Raw genomic sequence first — 16,734 nt, 5'->3', positions numbered from 1 at the left:
GATTTAAAATAAATTTAGGCAAGCAGAATTAGCAAGGAGAAACATAGTTCGTCCAGATACGAAGCGCGAAGTCAATTGTTCAGAGGCTTTCCTCGTCCACGACAGATCGACCACCGCAGATCACCACAGATTGACCACCTCAGACTAACCACAACACGTCAGCCCCAATTCCCGAACCCTAAAACCTAAATCGACTTCAGCACCCTAACAACAATGTCAGGCTCAATTCCCAAACCCTAACAACTAGATTGAGAGATAGAGGATGATGGCAGCGGGGCGGTTTGACTCACCTAGCCCGGGGAAGCAGTTCCAATTCTCATATTCCTCCTCGTCGTCTTCCTCCCCCTCTTCCAACTCCCAATCCTCATAGTACTCCTCCGACTCTTCCTCCCGGTCCACCGTTTCCTCCGCCTTCTTCTGCTTCGCCTCTTCCCACGTCCTGGAGGGCGAGGCCTTCGCCTTCACCATTTTCCCCTCCCCCCGCGGCGTTGAGGGCGAGGCCTCCGCCTTCACCACCTTCTCCTTCCCCCACGCCGTTGAGGGCGAGCCCTCCGCCTTCACCACCATCTCCTTTGCCCCACGCCGTTAGTCTACTCTGATTACTCCGGATGAGCCGGGCCCGGGCTCCCGTATCCGTATGCCGTTGCGTTGCGTAGTTGCGCGCACACGACAGGAGGCCCGAGAGCGCCACCGCGTTCCGATCCTCGCCAAGACGCCAACGGCGAAGGGGGGCACGCCTGCTCCTCCGTACGTCGTTGAACTTGGTGTGAGTGATCGATCAGCAGCATGGCTGCGTGTGTTTGAAATGGGCTGTTTTAGCTTCGGGGCCTCGGCCTGAATTTGGTAAAGCCCAGCCCAGTTGAACAATACGCAGTCCAGTGAACAATACTGTGGGCTTTCTCTGCCATTTTTTTGTTTGGGAAACGGATTAGAGAGAGACGTTTGGGCAATTTCAGCCTCCTCCTGTTCAACCTTTTTATTTTTCGGGTGCCACTCCTCTGTCGTCCGCTCTCATGTTGCTCACACAGTTGCAGCTTGCACTCCTACCGATCCATTTCAAGACTTTGAAGCTGGAACACAGTTACATTCCTTGAGGCCACGGCACCGTGCGCTCCAGCCTAGCCGCTTCCAGAGCTTTCACCAGGCAATTACATTCCTCATGCTTTCCCTCCTCAGCCAACAGCCATTACCCCGTCCTTCGCTTTCGCGCCAACGTCAGCTGCATCGGTTGCAACCTTGCCGAAGGCAGCAACGCCACATTTTGGGCTCCCGTATTCACAGCAGACCAGATCGACCCGCTACAATAGATGGAGACAGAAGAAAAACACACAAGTAGTTACCTCTCCATACAGTTTTGTCAACAGGATGGATTATGCTGATCAGTTACCTCTCCATACTATTTTTTTACTGAAAAGGGAAAAACAAGCAATTTTCAGTATCACGCGTGCTAGGTCGAATAGTGTTCGACCATGACATCCGGTCTCTTATCTGCTTACGAGGCCACGAGCACCACGCGCGGCAGCAGGACACACCACGTACGGATGTCAACATCTCATTCCTAAACAATGTTGTCGCCGCAAGGGACTGTCGCATCTATTAACCGATATGTCGTGCTGTCGTATGCTTGCATTTCGTATATCTAACTATATACTTAGAAAATCCAAAATAAATACTAAATAATTTTACTAATCAAGGGAGGTGGTAGCTTACATGCGACTAAAAAAATGATTTAGTGTAGTTAGATAATGATCTTCTACATAGTTAAATACTCCCACCATCCCAGATTACTGTTCGTTTTGGTTACTGTTCGTTATGGCTTATTTAGATACACACATTTTGATATGCACCTAGATATATATTTATATCTAGATACATAACAAAAGTGATGTATCTAGAAAAGCCAAAACGAATAGTAATTTGGAACGGAGGAAGTAGTTACTCCCTTCATTCCAAATTATAAGTTGCTTTGATGTTTTTTACATCTACTTTATTTGCTATGCATTTAAACATATTGTTATATCTATATACATAGCAAAGTGAATGTATCAAAAAAGTCAAAGCGACTTATAATTTAGGATGGAGGGAGTAGTTTCTACTGTTCCTGAATTGTTTCTGCACCCTCTTCAGTTCTTCTCCTCCTATCCGTTTTGCAGCAGTGTTGTGCTCTCCCTTGCCTTCCGCCCTCCTGTCCCGCCGTCACTAGTGCCACCTGCCAATGGCTGCCACTGGTGCGGTCTACTCTTGAGCCTTTTCTCAGGCTCTCAGCCTGAGGTTATCAGAGATACGGAAACCCTCTTTTCCTAACCCCTCCCAAACCTTTTGCATGTAACAATTCGAAGAAAACTGCATTTTCACACACATTATCTGAAATCTCGCATGATTTTTCTGAAGACTGAAATATAGGGCGTGCGTTTTACTAAGTAACAATTAAAACACTCCAAGCATTCACAACTATTATAAAAGAACTACGGGAAGTGCCTGTGGGCAGAATGTTAATTATACAGGAAGAAAACTTCATTACTTTAGAAGACTGATTATTACAAATGGTGACCTATGGTATGCGCCAACAGCCAATCGACATCATAGTACGCATGCGCAAACGTGTTCGACACAAGAATTGAAACAATCTATGAAAATAAGTAAACAGTTCCAAAAAAATGAAAATAAGTAAACTATTGTTACACTGACGCAACTAGTCATCATGCTGACATGCTGTGCCAAGAATCCGGCCTGCATCCATTGGCCATCTGTTGGATCGCTTGGTTGCAATGATGGTGCTACACACGTACTAGTTTCGGAACTAATAGGAGCTTCTCCTTCCTGTGCACCACCAGCCCGAACTCCTCGGTCATGTCGATGTCGCGCGCCTCCTTCCCCGGCGGCATCTCCCAGTCGAATCGGTGCACGAGGTTCGCCAGCATGACCTCGACGGCGGCCATCCCGAAGTTCATCCCGGGGCACTGCCTGCGGCCGGCGCTGAAGGGCAGGAACTGGAAGTCGTTCCCCTTGAAGCTGACGCCCGCCGCGCTGCCGCCGTCGAGGAACCTCTCGGGGATGAACTCCTCCGCGTCCTGCCAGAAGCGCGGGTCCCTGCCGATGGCCCAGACGTTGATCAGAACGCGAACACCGGCGGGGACCACCATCCCGTCGATGTTGCAGCTGGCCATGGAGAAGTGCGGCGCGAGGAGCGGCGTCACGGGGCGCAGCCGGAGCGACTCCTTTATGACGGCTCTCAGGTAGGCCATGCTGTTCAGGTCGGCCTCGCTGACGATGTCCTGTCCGCTGGGCACGATGCTCCTCACCTCGGCTTGGAGTCTCCTCATCACTTGTGGCCTCTGTATGAGCTCAATGACGGTGTATTCCAGTACCGAAGCTGCTGTGTCTATTCCCCCGAAAAACACATCCTGCTTGACCAAAACTCCTTTATCATCAGGATTCAGGCCTGAACGAAACAGAATTCGCGAGCTGTGTGTATTTGTGCATCGAAATTTATTAATAATATGAGATGAATGTAAACTTACAAGCAGGATAGCTTTCATGTTCTCTCTGGTAAGGCCGTACTCCTGCCGAACAGAGAGCAAGACGTGTATGAAGTCGTCATCCTCATTTTTGGACTCGTGCCTTTTGCTCTCATGGTCATCGATCAGCCTGTCCAGCAGCTCGTCCCACCTTCTCCTCAATCTCTCGGACTTGGCGCGAACCAACTTGCTTAGCACGCCGAAGCGGGCGAGGAACGGGAAGAATTCCTCGGCGTGGAAGCCGCCCAGGAGCGGGGACGTGTCGACGATGAGCTGCCGGAACAGCTTGCTCCGGTCCTCGTTCCGGGATGACTTTCCCATGACGGCGCGGCAGGCCAGTTCGTTCGTGAACGCGCCGAGCAGATCGCCCACGTCCACCGCGGCGCCGGCGGCGGCCGCCTCCCCGATCTGAGCCATCGCCGTGCTCACCTACCCAAGAACACGCAGCATCAACTAATACTAATTAAGAGTTGCTGACTTTTCGAAGGATTATATCATTGTCGCTTGTAAAGGGTGGGTAATTAAAGACGTATTAATCATTAATTAATCTTACCTCTTCCTCGCGGGCGTGGCGTAACAGCTGCACCCTCTTGACGGTGAGGAGGTGCGTGGTGATGAGCTTCCTCGTCTTCCGCCAGTAGTCCCCGTACGGCGCGCAGCCGATGTCGGTCGTGCCGTACATGACGACGTCGGCGACGAGGGAGAGCGGTCGGGACGCGAACACGTGGTCGTGTGTGCGCAGCACCGCCTCGGCGGCGCGCGGCGACGAGACGACGACGACCGGCATGGCGGCGAGGCGGAGGAGCATGAGGTCCATACCATGCTTCCTGGCGAGGTTCTGGAGGGAGACGTGCGGGAGCGAGCCGACGAGGTGGAGGTGCCCGAGGACCGGCAGCGCCGGAGGCGAAGGCGGTACGTGGTCATTTTGCTGCTGCCTGATCTTCCTCGATCTCTTGGCACTCAACGAGAAGCGCACAAGCAAGAGGAAGACTGGGAGGAGCAGGAGCATCCATGCTCGTGGAGCCGTCAGCTCGCGCATGAACTGTTGCTGTGCTATGTTTGCCATGGCAATGGAGTCGTAGCACGAGGCCACGGCCCACGAGCACCACGCGCGCCGTAGGACACACCAGAAGAATCGTGGATGTCAACATCCCATCTTAAACAATGTTATCGCCGTAATGGAGTGCCCCATTTATTAAGCGATATATATGGCGTGCTGTCATATCCTTTGCATAAGACGTTCTTTGACTATCTTATTGTTCTAGGAATGGTTCATATAGATACGACCAACGATTTGAAAAAACAGTTCAGTTTAGTCAGATCATTTCAAGCCGCCCGATCCGCATGGAATCGATACGATTCTTTCTACGGCTCCTGGATTGTTTCGTGAATTCGTGGCCCCCTTCTCCTATCAGTAATCAGTTTATAAGTAGTGTTGTGCTCTCCTGCCTCCCGTCCTCCTGCTACGGTCTTGCCGCCATCTCTCAAATTCGGTGCTCCTCCGCGCACTGACTGCTAGCCTCTTGTGCCACCTGCCACTAGCCGCGGTCTACTCTTGAGCCTGGCCTCTCTTAGCATGAGGTCGTCTGCGATACAAGAACCCCTTATAACTTTCAGAGATGCAATGGCACAGAATGAGTTCTCACAGAATTTCCACCTGCCACTTTCCATCCAAGCTTTCCAGCAGTTCTCTGATGTTCAAACCTTGATTGCAAATGGCCAACAACATGACGGCAGCGATGTTTGGTCTTATATTTGGGGCAATCCAAATTTCTCAGCATCCAAAGCATACAAATCCTTAATTGGCACCAGAAATGTCCACCCCATCTTCCAGTGGTTGTGGAAATCCAAATTTCAGATAAAACACAAAGTATTCTTCTGATTAGTTCTCAAGGATTGGGTAAATACAAGGGATTTACTACGACGGAAAGGAATGGAACTAGAATCCTATACTTATGACTTGTGCATTCTTCAGAGGATAGAATCGGTTGCCCACCTCTTCCTGAGGTGCAATTTTGCAAGGACCTGTTGGGAATCGATTGGGGTAATTGTGATAACTACAAGACCAATTTTGCAGATTCTCATGAGAATTAAATGACAACTAAATGTCCCTTTTGCCATGGAAATAATTGTCCTAATGACTTGGAGTATCTGGACAACAAGGAACAATTGAGGATTGCAGAAACAAGTTCAAAACTGAATTCTCTCTAGTACTTCACAGAGCAAAACCTAGTCTTTTACCTCAAATGAAGTCTTGGCTTCAAGCCCTGTAATTTTCCTTCTGTTCTCTTGCTTTGGTCTTTTCTTTGTCCCTCGCTTGATTTTGTTTGTTTGTAACACTCTTTTTTGTCTATTTATTTATATATAATCAGTACGGGCTTGCATGGAACCGTGCCAACTCAACTGTATTACAAATTACCTGAAATCTTGAATGACTTTTAGAAGACTGAAATATAGGACCTCTGTTTTATAAAATAACTCTTAAAACTAGCAAGATGATTTGTGTAGGTTAGACTTGTTTTATTATTTTATATTTATTTATGTAAGACATCATAAATTTGCAATTGATCAATACATAATTTTTGGATTTTCTTGACAGATTTATCAAATAAAATTACATGTGCCTCTCCATGATGATGCTTAGAACTGTTAAGTCATTACTAATGTCCCTCAGTTTGGATAAATGGTGAAATTAAGAGCAAAACATGAAAACAGGAGTTTATATTTTCCTTCAATTTGTACTCGTGCGTGTTCCTTACCTTTTCCCATAATGTACTCTATATAAACTCTCTTTTCTATTTTTTTATCTGAATCCAATCATTGTCAATTAGATTTTACATAAGACATTTGTTTAGGTCTTTTTCATCACAGCATGTATGAAAATATAACCACATAGTGATTTGTTTAGCTTATAGTTTTACTAAAAACTTGGGCATTTATTTATCTATTTGACATAGACTCTTATTTTATTATTTTAATATGAACCATATGAAAAAAACCAAATTACTAATTTTAATTAATTTTGTTGTCTCATTGGGCTCACTAAGGATCTTTGATTTGACATAATTTCATAGTTTTTAATTCATTAAATGTTTCTATATTTTTATGAAGATCATTTATTTAGTTCTAAAATTATTTGGAAGAGAATACAGAATAAGCCCTCTGAATGCACACCGGTCTCTCCGTGGTTTGGCTATGTCCTTCCTTCTAGGAATATCCTACACATCATAGTATGCACAAATGTCGTTCGACACAAGAATTCAAACAATCTATGAATATAAGTGAACAATTTTTAAAAAATGAAAACAAGTGAACCATATATTGTTACATGGATGCAACTAATCATCATGCTGACGTGCTGTACCAATAATCCTGCATCCTGCATCCATTGGCCATGATGGTGCTACACACGTAGTTTGGGAACCAAGAGGAGCTTCTCCTTCTGGTGGACGACCAGCCCAAACTCCTCGAACATGTCGATGTCGCGCGGTATGACATTCACTCAATTTGTGGTGTATAGTGTTTATTGCTCTCACGGATTCACCGAGCAATACGAGTACAATGATTCATTCAGCGACCACTAGTTAACTAGGGTACACACGGGATCCGTAGATCACCGCCTCCTTCTCCAGACACACCCGACCAACAATGTCTTCTTCCTTCCTACCTCCTCTCTCCTCTAATTCCTCTTCAAATAGATAATAGACTCCTTTTGTGAGCCGACATTACTTGGGCTGTCAATCTGGACCGTGGTAGCGTGAGTTGGGCTTGCAAACCAGTCTAGTCTTCCTTGGCGGCCTGTCGATGGCTTCACCCCCTTCAGGTTCAGCAACAGCTTCGTCAGTGGCTGCTTTATCAGGTAGCAGGTCCGTGACATCTCCCCCTCCATGAGAATCGGCTTGCCCCCAAGCCGGTGCAGCCAGGAACTATTGTTGGAGCTTGAGTTCATCCTCCCAAGTCGCCATAGACACCAGCCAAGAAGACCAATGTATCAATACTTGAGAAACTTGTTTGTTATCTCTCATAATGGTGCGACATTGAAGAATTACTTGTGGTACTTGGTATTGAACACATGAGGAGGGGAGAGTGGGAATGATATGAGAGGTAGCACCCACTGCACGTTTCAGTTGAGAAACATGAAACACAGGGTGAATTGCAGAGGATGGCATCAATTAGAGTTTATATGCCACAACACCAATTTTATCAATGATAGTGAATGGACCGAAATATCTGAAAGACAACTTCTAATTAGCCCTCGGCATCACAAACTGTTGGATGTATGGCTACAGTTTTAGGTACACAGCTTCATCTATAGAGAAAGACCATTCAGTCCTGTCAGCTTGACACTTTTGCCTTTGCTGAGCTCTCATTAATTGTTGTTGCATGAGTTGAGTCATTGTCTTTCTATTGGACAACCACTCTTTGAGATCATCCACAGCACAAGATTCAACTTTGTCAATCCCAAGTTGCCCAGGCTCATGGCCATAAAGAATCTCAAAAGGGGTCTTGTTGAGAGAAGAGTGATAAGTGGTGTTATACTAGAACTCAGCTAATGACAGCCAATCCTTCCATTTTGTGAGACACCCATGAACAAAACAACACAAATATGCTTCCAGACACTGATTAAGCCTCTCAGTTTGACCGTTAGTTTGAGGGTGATAAGCTGAACTCAGTTTCAAATTAGTACTAGATAACTTGAAAAGCTCTTGCCAAAGATTACTGGTGAAAAGTCTATCTCTATCAGCAACTAAAATTTGAGGTAGGCCATGCAACTTATAAATATTATCCATGTAAAGCATAGCCACTTTCATAGCAGTAAATGGGTGAGACAATGCCACAAAATGAGCATACTTGGAGAATTCATCTACCACCACTAAAAGGCAATTGAAATGCTTATAAGAGGGTAAACCTTCAATAAAATCCAATATAACCATTTGCCAAGCATAATCAGGTACTGGCAAGGGTTGGAGCAACCCAGGGTACTTAATTTTCTCGGTCTTAGCCTGTTGACATATGGAGCACTGGTCAACGAATGCATGGACCATCTTCTTCAAATCAGGCTAGGCAAACATGCTCTTGATCTTGATGTAAATAGGATATATTCCAGACTGGCTTGAATGGAGGGCTTGAATAATATTTTTCTGTGCATTAGGATTATGAGCCACGTATATTCTGTTCTTGAATCTGATTAGACCATTTTTCAGGGAAAAATCACCAATAGTATTCTGGATAGATAGGGCTAAAAATAGTTCTTTAATTTTAGGGTGATTCAGATATCCATCTGTAACTTGTTGGACCCAACTAGGCTGTAAATGAGAGATTACTAGAATTTCTTGTTCTTGTTCATTGGGGGCTTGAACTCTGGAAAAAGCATCGACAACTCTATTATCATAGCCTTTTCTGTAGCATATCTTGTACTGAAGCCCCAACAATATTTTCAATGCTTTGTGTTGCCAAGGAGTTGTCAGTCTCTGATCATCAAGGTGTCTAAAACTCTTCATCAAGGTGTATAAGACTCTTCTGATCAGTTAATATCATAAACTCTCCTTGCAGGGTACTGTCTCCAATGATCAACAACCAGAAGTATTGCCAAGTATTCTTTTACATAAATAGAAAGCCCTTGATTTTTAGGACCCAGAGCCTTGCTAACAAAAGCCAAAAAATGTCCTTCTTGTTGTAAGACTGCACCTACTCCTTTATCTGAAGCATCTGTTTCAATCACAAATTGCTTGGAGAAGTTAGGTAGTGCCAAAACAGGGGTGGTGGTGAGAGCAGACTTCAAAGTTGAAAAAGCCTCATCATGAACTGATGTCCACACGAATGATTCATTCTTCTTAAGAAGATTGGTAAGTGACTTGGAAATTATACCAAAATTCTTGACAAATTTTCTATAATACCCAGCCAATCCTAGGAAGTTTCTCAGTTCTTTGACAGATTGGGGTGTAGGCCAATTTTGAACAATTGTTATCTTCTTAGGATCAATTGCAACCCCACTAGCACTAATTATATGCCCAAGATATGGTAGTTCTTTTTGGCAAAAGAACACTTTGACAGTTTTACTTTGAACTGATTCTTCTCCAAAATCTTAAAGACAACTATGATGTGCTGAATGTGTTTCCCCCAGGTTTTACTGTAGATTAGTATGTCATCAATGAATACAATGACACACACTCTGAGTAATGGTGCCAGTTTATTGTTCATCACTCTCTGAAAAGTAGCTGGACCACCAGTGACTCCATAAGGCATTACTTTGTACTCAAAATGGCCATGGTGTGTTTGAAATGCAATTTTGTATTGATCAGCCTCCTTCATCCTGATTTGATGAAAACCAGATCTCATATCTAATGATGTGAACCATTTAGCCCCCACTAACTCATCCATGAACTCATCAAGAATTGATAGTGAAAATTTAGCTTTAACTATGTAAGCATTTAGTCTTATATAATCCACACATAGCCTCCACACATTTAGGCTTGAATCATGCCATTTTGTAGTAACTCAGCAACTTATTTTTCAATCTCATCCTTTTATGCAGGATTATATCTATATGGCCTAAGCCTGAAAGGTTGAGCACCAACTATGAAGGGTATAGAGTGATCATGGGGTCTTTGTGGAGGTAAACCCTTTGGCTCCTCAAATAGCTCAGAAAATTGAGAGATCAACTGTTGAATGCCCCTAGGCCAATCATAAGTTACTTTAGCTTCAGAGTTGACAGTATACAGTTGGAGGATACACCAGACTTCATCTTTCTCGTGTAGATGCTCCAGTTCATTTCCATTAACAAATTCACAAGCCTCAACCTTTGGTTGGATACCCTGAAGTGTAATTCTGGACCCTTGATACTCCAAAGACATCCATTTCAGTTTCCAATGTACTTCCATAGGACTATGAATTTCTAGCCAGTCCATGCTCAAAATAATATCATAACATTTTAGAGGAAGTATCTTCAGAGAAATGGTGAAGTACTACCATCAATCCATACCTTGCAATTCTTAAGCTCATGAGTGCAAGTCAAGATAGCTCCATTGGCGACCTTCACCTGTATGGATTTTGGCAACCTCTTCCAATTAGGTAAATTTGTAGCCATCAGCTCACTGACAAAATTTCCAGAGCTGCCAGAATCAGCCAAAACTATAGCTTCTGAATTTCCTATTCTTTCCATGAACCTAATTGTCCTTGGTCCTTCCTCACCATTGACTGCAGCAAGTGAGAGAGCACAGAGATCATCACCAGAATCATAATCATTCAATTGAGCAGAAATATTGAGTTCAGTAGTTGGATCTTGAACTAGTTGCCAAAGTTCTTCAACTACATGCAGGGGAACTGTAGAAGCACAACTGTGATTAGACCCAACTTCAACCCACATTTATAGCACATGACTTCAGCTTTCCTAGAAGCCATGAGTGTCGTACATACACTTGTGGGTCCACCAGAAGGTTTGGATAGTCTTAAATATAGGGTTGGACACCGAGACATATCTGATATGGAGATTATGGCGCAGGATGGCGTAGTCTACGTGGCAAGACAGGAACTAGTTGAGGATTAGAAAAAATACTCTTAGCAAGAAGTAGAACTCGTCTAGTCGAATCCGACTAGTATTCTTGTAAACAACCGACCTGTAATCCTGCCCTTAGCAATGTAAGGTGAGGAAGGGACCCCCTCCAAAATAATTCAATCCAACCAACACACAGGACGTAGGGTATTACGCTATTCTGCAGCCCGAACCTGTCTAAATCATGTGTCTGTGTTCACCTTCGAGTTCTTGATCTCGGCAAGCCCAACTAACCAAAACACTACCTCAGGCACCCCCTCGGTAGGTTGCCGGGTCTAAACACCGACAGCTGGCGTGCCAAGTAGGGGATCTCACCAAGAATCTGCTGACGAACTCGATGGCACGAGTCATCATCAAGCCAATCATCGTGTTTGAAGCAGGCATGATGTTCATCTTTGGCTCCTGGGTTTGCATCGCAGATGCTCAAAATTTCCATCGCCACATTGCGTCGACCCTGGAAAAGAAGCAGCAAACCATGAAGCTCCAACGTCAAGCTCTGGAGGATCTCGTCAAGAATTTCAATGAATTTTCAATTTTAACTTAGTTAGAGGCTAGGGGGACGAGTCCGAGTAGAACTCGACTTCTCCCGCCAGTCGGATTGACTTTCACGAGCCGGCGCTTGCGAGTCGGACTACCACCCGAGTCGATTCCTGTTCAGACTATGCAACGCGACCACTGTTTATCAGGCAAACTTGTCCAGATCACAATCCAATATGGACACGATCGAGGACTTCGACTACTACTCGGACCCGGATGAGGAGACCCCTTTATTAGGTCCACAGCAGGGCCTATTGATCACATCAACTCCCAAAGGTAAATTTGTCTACTAGCCCAACATGAAGCCACCTACTCTCACCAAGGATGATGATTCACGCCTCATTACCTACCTCGACACCCTCCTGTACCAGGTGGAAACTCCTCTGTCACCCATCAATGAAGAAGGCAGCACCACGGAGGTCATCACCTCAAGTTCAGGAAGCTACTCTTCAGAATGAGAACTCTTCGCTCTTATTACTGGACAAGAGAACAAAGAAGAAAAGCAATGGGACAGAAACCCGCGACATGAACGTCACCCGAATGATGTCTCACAGGATGAGCAAGGAACACCGCAAGAGGATAGCGCCGTCGCCGCCTTGCAGCGGACCTACCAATCTAGAACCTAGATAACGCTTTCAAAGCAGTTCAAATGCGTCATCATCGCACTCCCCTAGCTACCGTCGCGTCTATTGATCTCATCACCCGCACAATGCCTCAAAACAAGTACACAAGACAGTTGGCTCAACTAGCGGAACTCGCTTACGAACAACTTGATCAGCATAATCCAATACAGTCAGTTCAACATTCTCCATCCTAGTGTAGTCATCATGGTAGTAGCCATAGAGGCTCTTGGTCCAGATCAAGCCAACTTGGAGGCGCCATATCGAGCCAAGCTAGAGCAGAGGGTAGTCAGGCAGGACCCTTGGGAGGCCGTGGCCACTGTGGGGCTAATCCAGAACTCGAGTGCCCAGCAGAAGACCTCCACAACAAGATCAACGCTAACTGCGACGCTTGTACCATCATCGATGGATGGTGCATCGAGCGCGAGCAAGAAGTCGAGTACCTAGGAAATGATTCTGACGGGTTCCCCGCCTTCTCAAGACGCGTGAGGAGGACAATTCTATCCAAAAAATTGAAACATTCGGGTACCACAAAGTATGATGGCAAGCAGGACCTAGTCCAATAGCTACGATGCTACTCGCTGTCAGTGCAAGCAGCTGGGGAAACGACAATACCGTCATCTACTTTCCCATCTGCATGGAGGCAGCGCAACTCACATGCCTCAAATCATTGGATAAGAATTCCATCGATTCGCAGCGACCTGGCAACAAGATCGACTTGTCTCAACTTAAACAACAAGAAGGGAAGACCCTGCGGAGCTACTTACGTCGATTTTTTTGACAAGAAGGTTACAATCGTGGACATCACGGAGCACGACGTTATAGACTACTTCTAGAATGGTCTCGATGATTGCCGGATGTTCTAAGATTTTGGCAGAAGACGCCCCGTTGATGTCAAATCTCTCAAGATCATGATACAAGCATGGGTAGATGAAGAAGGCAGGGAGATCAAGAGGTTCGAGTCTAATCGCAATAAAGGCCAGAACAACAATAATCAGAACAATGGCCAACATAATGACAAGAACCGTAATGATCACCCTAGCAACGACAACCAAAATAACTACTCGGAAGATAACAACCGCAAGCGAAAGCCAGACAATACTATTGTGACAATATCACAGCCGTCCAAGAAAGGTGGCGGCAAGAATCAAGACAGGCCCTCGTTCAACGAGCTCCTGAAGAAACAGTGCCATCCCATGGCACCCATACCACAAGCACACTACGATAGATTGTTTCAGTCTACGCAGAGTCATGAATGACCTGTCAGAACCATCTGGCACAAAAGATAAGGGCAAGGTTAAGGAAGACGAAGACGATGGTGACAATAGCAAGTTCCAGAACCTATCCAACACCATCAACACCTGCCAATGGCTGCCACTAGTGCGGTCTACTCTTGAGCCCTTTCTCCAAACTTACTGCATTTTCACACACATTATCTGAAATCTTGCATGATTTTTCTGAAGGCTGAAATATAGGGCGTGCGTTTTACTAACTAACAGTTAAAACACTCCAAGCATTCACAACTATTATAAAAGAACTACGGGAAGTGCCTGTGGGCAGAATGTTAATTATACAGGAAGAAAACTTCATTACTTTATTTGCTATGCATCTAAACATATTGTTTTATCAATATACATAGAAAAGTGAATGTATCAAAAAAGTCCAAAAAAGTCAAAGCGACTTATAATTTAGGATGGAGGGAGTAGTTTCTACTGTTCTTGAATTGTTTCTGCACCCTCTTCAGTTCTTCTCCTCCTATCCGTTTTGCAGCAGTGTTGTGCTCTACCTTGCCTTCCGCCCTCCTGTCCCGCCGTCACTAGTGCCACCTGCCAATGGCTGCCACTAGTGCGGTCTACTCTTGAGCCTTTTCTCAGGCTCTCAGCCTGAGGTTATCAGAGATACGGAAACCCTCTTTTCCTAACCCCTCCCAAACCTTTTGCATGTAACAATTCGAAGAAAACTGCATTTTCACACACATTATCTGAAATCTCGCATGATTTTTCTGAAGACTGAAATATAGGGCGTGCGTTTTACTAAGTAACAATTAAAACACTCCAAGCATTCACAACTATTATAAAAGAACTACGGGAAGTGCCTGTGGGCAGAATGTTAATTATACAGGAAGAAAACTTCATTACTTTAGAAGACTGATTATTACAAATGGTGACCTATGGTATGCGCCAACAGCCAATCGACATCATAGTACGCATGCGCAAACGTGTTCGACACAAGAATTGAAACAATCTATGAAAATAAGTAAACAGTTCCAAAAAAATGAAAATAAGTAAACTATTGTTACACTGACGCAACTAGTCATCATGCTGACATGCTGTGCCAAGAATCCGGCCTGCATCCATTGGCCATCTGTTGGATCGCTTGGTTGCAATGATGGTGCTACACACGTACTAGTTTCGGAACTAATAGGAGCTTCTCCTTCCTGTGCACCACCAGCCCGAACTCCTCGGTCATGTCGATGTCGCGCGCCTCCTTCCCCGGCGGCATCTCCCAGTCGAATCGGTGCACGAGGTTCGCCAGCATGACCTCGACGGCGGCCATCCCCAAGTTCATCCCGGGGCACTGCCTGCGGCCGGCGCTGAAGGGCAGGAACTGGAAGTCGTTCCCCTTGAAGCTGACGCCCGCCGCGCTGCCGCCGTCGAGGAACCTCTCGGGGATGAACTCCTCCGCGTCCTGCCAGAAGCGCGGGTCCCTGCCGATGGCCCAGATGTTGATCAGAACGCGAACACCGGCGGGGACCACCATCCCGTCGATGCTGCAGCTGGCCATGGAGAAGTGCGGCGCGAGGAGCGGCGTCACGGGGCGCAGCCGGAGCGACTCCTTTATGACGGCTCTCAGGTAGGCCATGCTGTTCAGGTCGGCCTCGCTGACGATGTCCTGTCCGCTGGGCACGATGCTCCTCACCTCGGCTTGGAGTCTCCTCATCACTTGTGGCCTCTGTATGAGCTCAATGACGGTGTATTCCAGTACCGAAGCTGCTGTGTCTATTCCCCCGAAAAACACATCCTGCTTGACCAAAACTCCTTTATCATGAGGATTCAGGCCTGAACGAAACAGAATTCGCGAGCTGTGTGTATTTGTGCATCGAAATTTATTAATAATATGAGATGAATGTAAACTTACAAGCAGGATAGCTTTCATGTTCTCTCTGGTAAGGCCGTACTCCTGCCGAACAGAGAGCAAGATGTGTATGAAGTCGTCATCCTCGTCCTTCGGATCACTCGCTGCTGACATCGGTTTGTTGTGCTTTTTCTCGTGGTCATCGATCAGCCTGTCCAGCAGTTCGTCCCACCTTATCCTCAACCTCTCGGACTTGGCGCGGACCAACTTGCTTATCACGCCGAAGCGGGCGAGGAACGGGAAGAACTCCTCGACGTTGAATCCGCCTAGAAGCGGGGACGTGTCGACGACGAGCTGCCGGAACAGCTTGTTCCGGTCCTTGCTCCGGGATGACTTGCCCATAACGGCGCCGCAGGCCAGGTCGTTCGTGAACGAGCCGAGCAGATCGCCCACGTCCACCGCCGCGCCGGCGGCGACCGCCTCGCCGATCCGAGCCATCACCGTGCTCACCTGCCCAAGCACGTACACACGTCACGTTTTTACAGCGTCAACTAATAATAAGAGTTGCTAACTTTTGGAAGGTAGTAGCATCAATCTTACTTCTTCCTCGCGGGCGTGGCGTAGTGACTGCACCCTCTTGACGGTGAGGAGGTGCGTGGTGACGAGCTTCCTCACCTTCCGCCAGTAGTCCCCGTTCGGCGCGAAGCCGATGTCCGAGGAGCCGTACATGACGACCTCGGCGACGAGGGAGAGCGGCCGGGACGCGAACACGTGGTCGTGCGTGCGCAGTACCGCCTCGGCGGCGCGCGGCGACGAGACGACGACGACCGGCATGGCGCCGAGGCGGAGGAGCATGAGGTCGTGGCCGTGCTTCCTGGCGAGGCTCCGGAGGGAGACGTGCGGGAGCGGGCCCACGAGGAGGAGGTGCCCGAGGACCGGCAGCGCCGGAGGTGAAGGCGGTACGTGGTCGTCCTGCTGCTGCTGCTTCATCTTCCTCGCACTCTTGGCGCTGAGCGAGTAGCGTGCAAGCAAGAGGAAGAGAGGGAGGAGCAGAAGCAACCATGCTCGTGGAGCCGTCAGCTCAAGCATGAACTGCTGTGCTAGGTTCGCCATGGCAATGGATCGTATAGTCTCAGTTTGTGGCGGAGGTTGATCGATCAGCGATGGAATGATAGTGCTTATATAACATTTCGATTGTATTGTAGGTTCTGACTTCGGTAGTTTCCGCACACATGATGACATGCATACACGATCGCATCCATAAATGTCAATGATGTATGAGAATTTGTATTTTTTTTCTAAGTTTAGATAACCCGTGAAGTATAAAAACATCTTACTCATTCAACACGCTAATTAACAAGCTACTAGCGTTGATATCGTAAGTGAAAGAATACGGAAACGCTAGGCTACGGCGTCCGGCGTCCGGACGCTC

General features: G+C 46.6%; 2 protein-coding genes across 2 annotated transcripts; both read right to left on the bottom strand.

Annotated features, from left to right (window-relative positions):
* Nucleotides 1-2,481: 2,481 nt before the first annotated feature.
* LOC101779933 (indole-2-monooxygenase) lies at nucleotides 2,482-4,667 on the bottom strand. Its single transcript, XM_004976064.3, has 3 exons — nucleotides 4,072-4,667; nucleotides 3,522-3,947; nucleotides 2,482-3,404 (listed from the first exon to the last, which is right to left on the bottom strand). Exons 1-3 carry the CDS (start codon nucleotides 4,582-4,584, stop codon nucleotides 2,778-2,780), a joined length of 1,566 nt encoding a protein of 521 aa, XP_004976121.1. The 5' UTR covers nucleotides 4,585-4,667; the 3' UTR covers nucleotides 2,482-2,777.
* Nucleotides 4,668-14,325: 9,658 nt separating this feature from the next.
* On the bottom strand, nucleotides 14,326-16,471 carry LOC101779543 (indole-2-monooxygenase). The gene is made up of 3 exons (XM_004976063.3): nucleotides 15,903-16,471; nucleotides 15,366-15,812; nucleotides 14,326-15,248 (listed from the first exon to the last, which is right to left on the bottom strand). The coding sequence occupies exons 1-3, from the start codon at nucleotides 16,413-16,415 to the stop codon at nucleotides 14,622-14,624; spliced, it is 1,587 nt and encodes a 528-aa protein (XP_004976120.1). The 5' UTR covers nucleotides 16,416-16,471; the 3' UTR covers nucleotides 14,326-14,621.
* Between the last annotated feature and the right edge of the window lie 263 nt (nucleotides 16,472-16,734).

Source organism: Setaria italica, chromosome VII (assembly GCF_000263155.2).
Source record: "Setaria italica strain Yugu1 chromosome VII, Setaria_italica_v2.0, whole genome shotgun sequence".
In the NCBI taxonomy this organism is placed as follows: Eukaryota; Viridiplantae; Streptophyta; class Magnoliopsida; order Poales; family Poaceae; genus Setaria; species Setaria italica.
The sequence above is the reverse complement of the archived record's forward strand: the minus strand, read 5'-3'. Positions and strand labels throughout refer to the sequence as shown.

What these genes read in the sequence shown, in the direction of transcription:
- LOC101779933 (XM_004976064.3), bottom strand. Translation starts at nt 4,584, where the DNA reads ATGGCAAACATAGCACAGCAACAGTTCATGCGCGAGCTGACGGCTCCA. An exon ending in GCCACGCCCGCGAGGAAGAG is followed by an intron (nt 3,948 to 4,071) that starts GTAAGATTAATT and finishes GTTCTTGGGTAG; the next exon opens with GTGAGCACGGCGATGGCTCA. An exon ending in ACATGAAAGCTATCCTGCTT is followed by an intron (nt 3,405 to 3,521) that starts GTAAGTTTACAT and finishes TTGGTCAAGCAG; the next exon opens with GATGTGTTTTTCGGGGGAAT.
- LOC101779543 (XM_004976063.3), bottom strand. Translation starts at nt 16,415, where the DNA reads ATGGCGAACCTAGCACAGCAGTTCATGCTTGAGCTGACGGCTCCACGA. An exon ending in GCCACGCCCGCGAGGAAGAA is followed by an intron (nt 15,813 to 15,902) that starts GTAAGATTGATG and finishes GTGCTTGGGCAG; the next exon opens with GTGAGCACGGTGATGGCTCG. An exon ending in ACATGAAAGCTATCCTGCTT is followed by an intron (nt 15,249 to 15,365) that starts GTAAGTTTACAT and finishes TTGGTCAAGCAG; the next exon opens with GATGTGTTTTTCGGGGGAAT.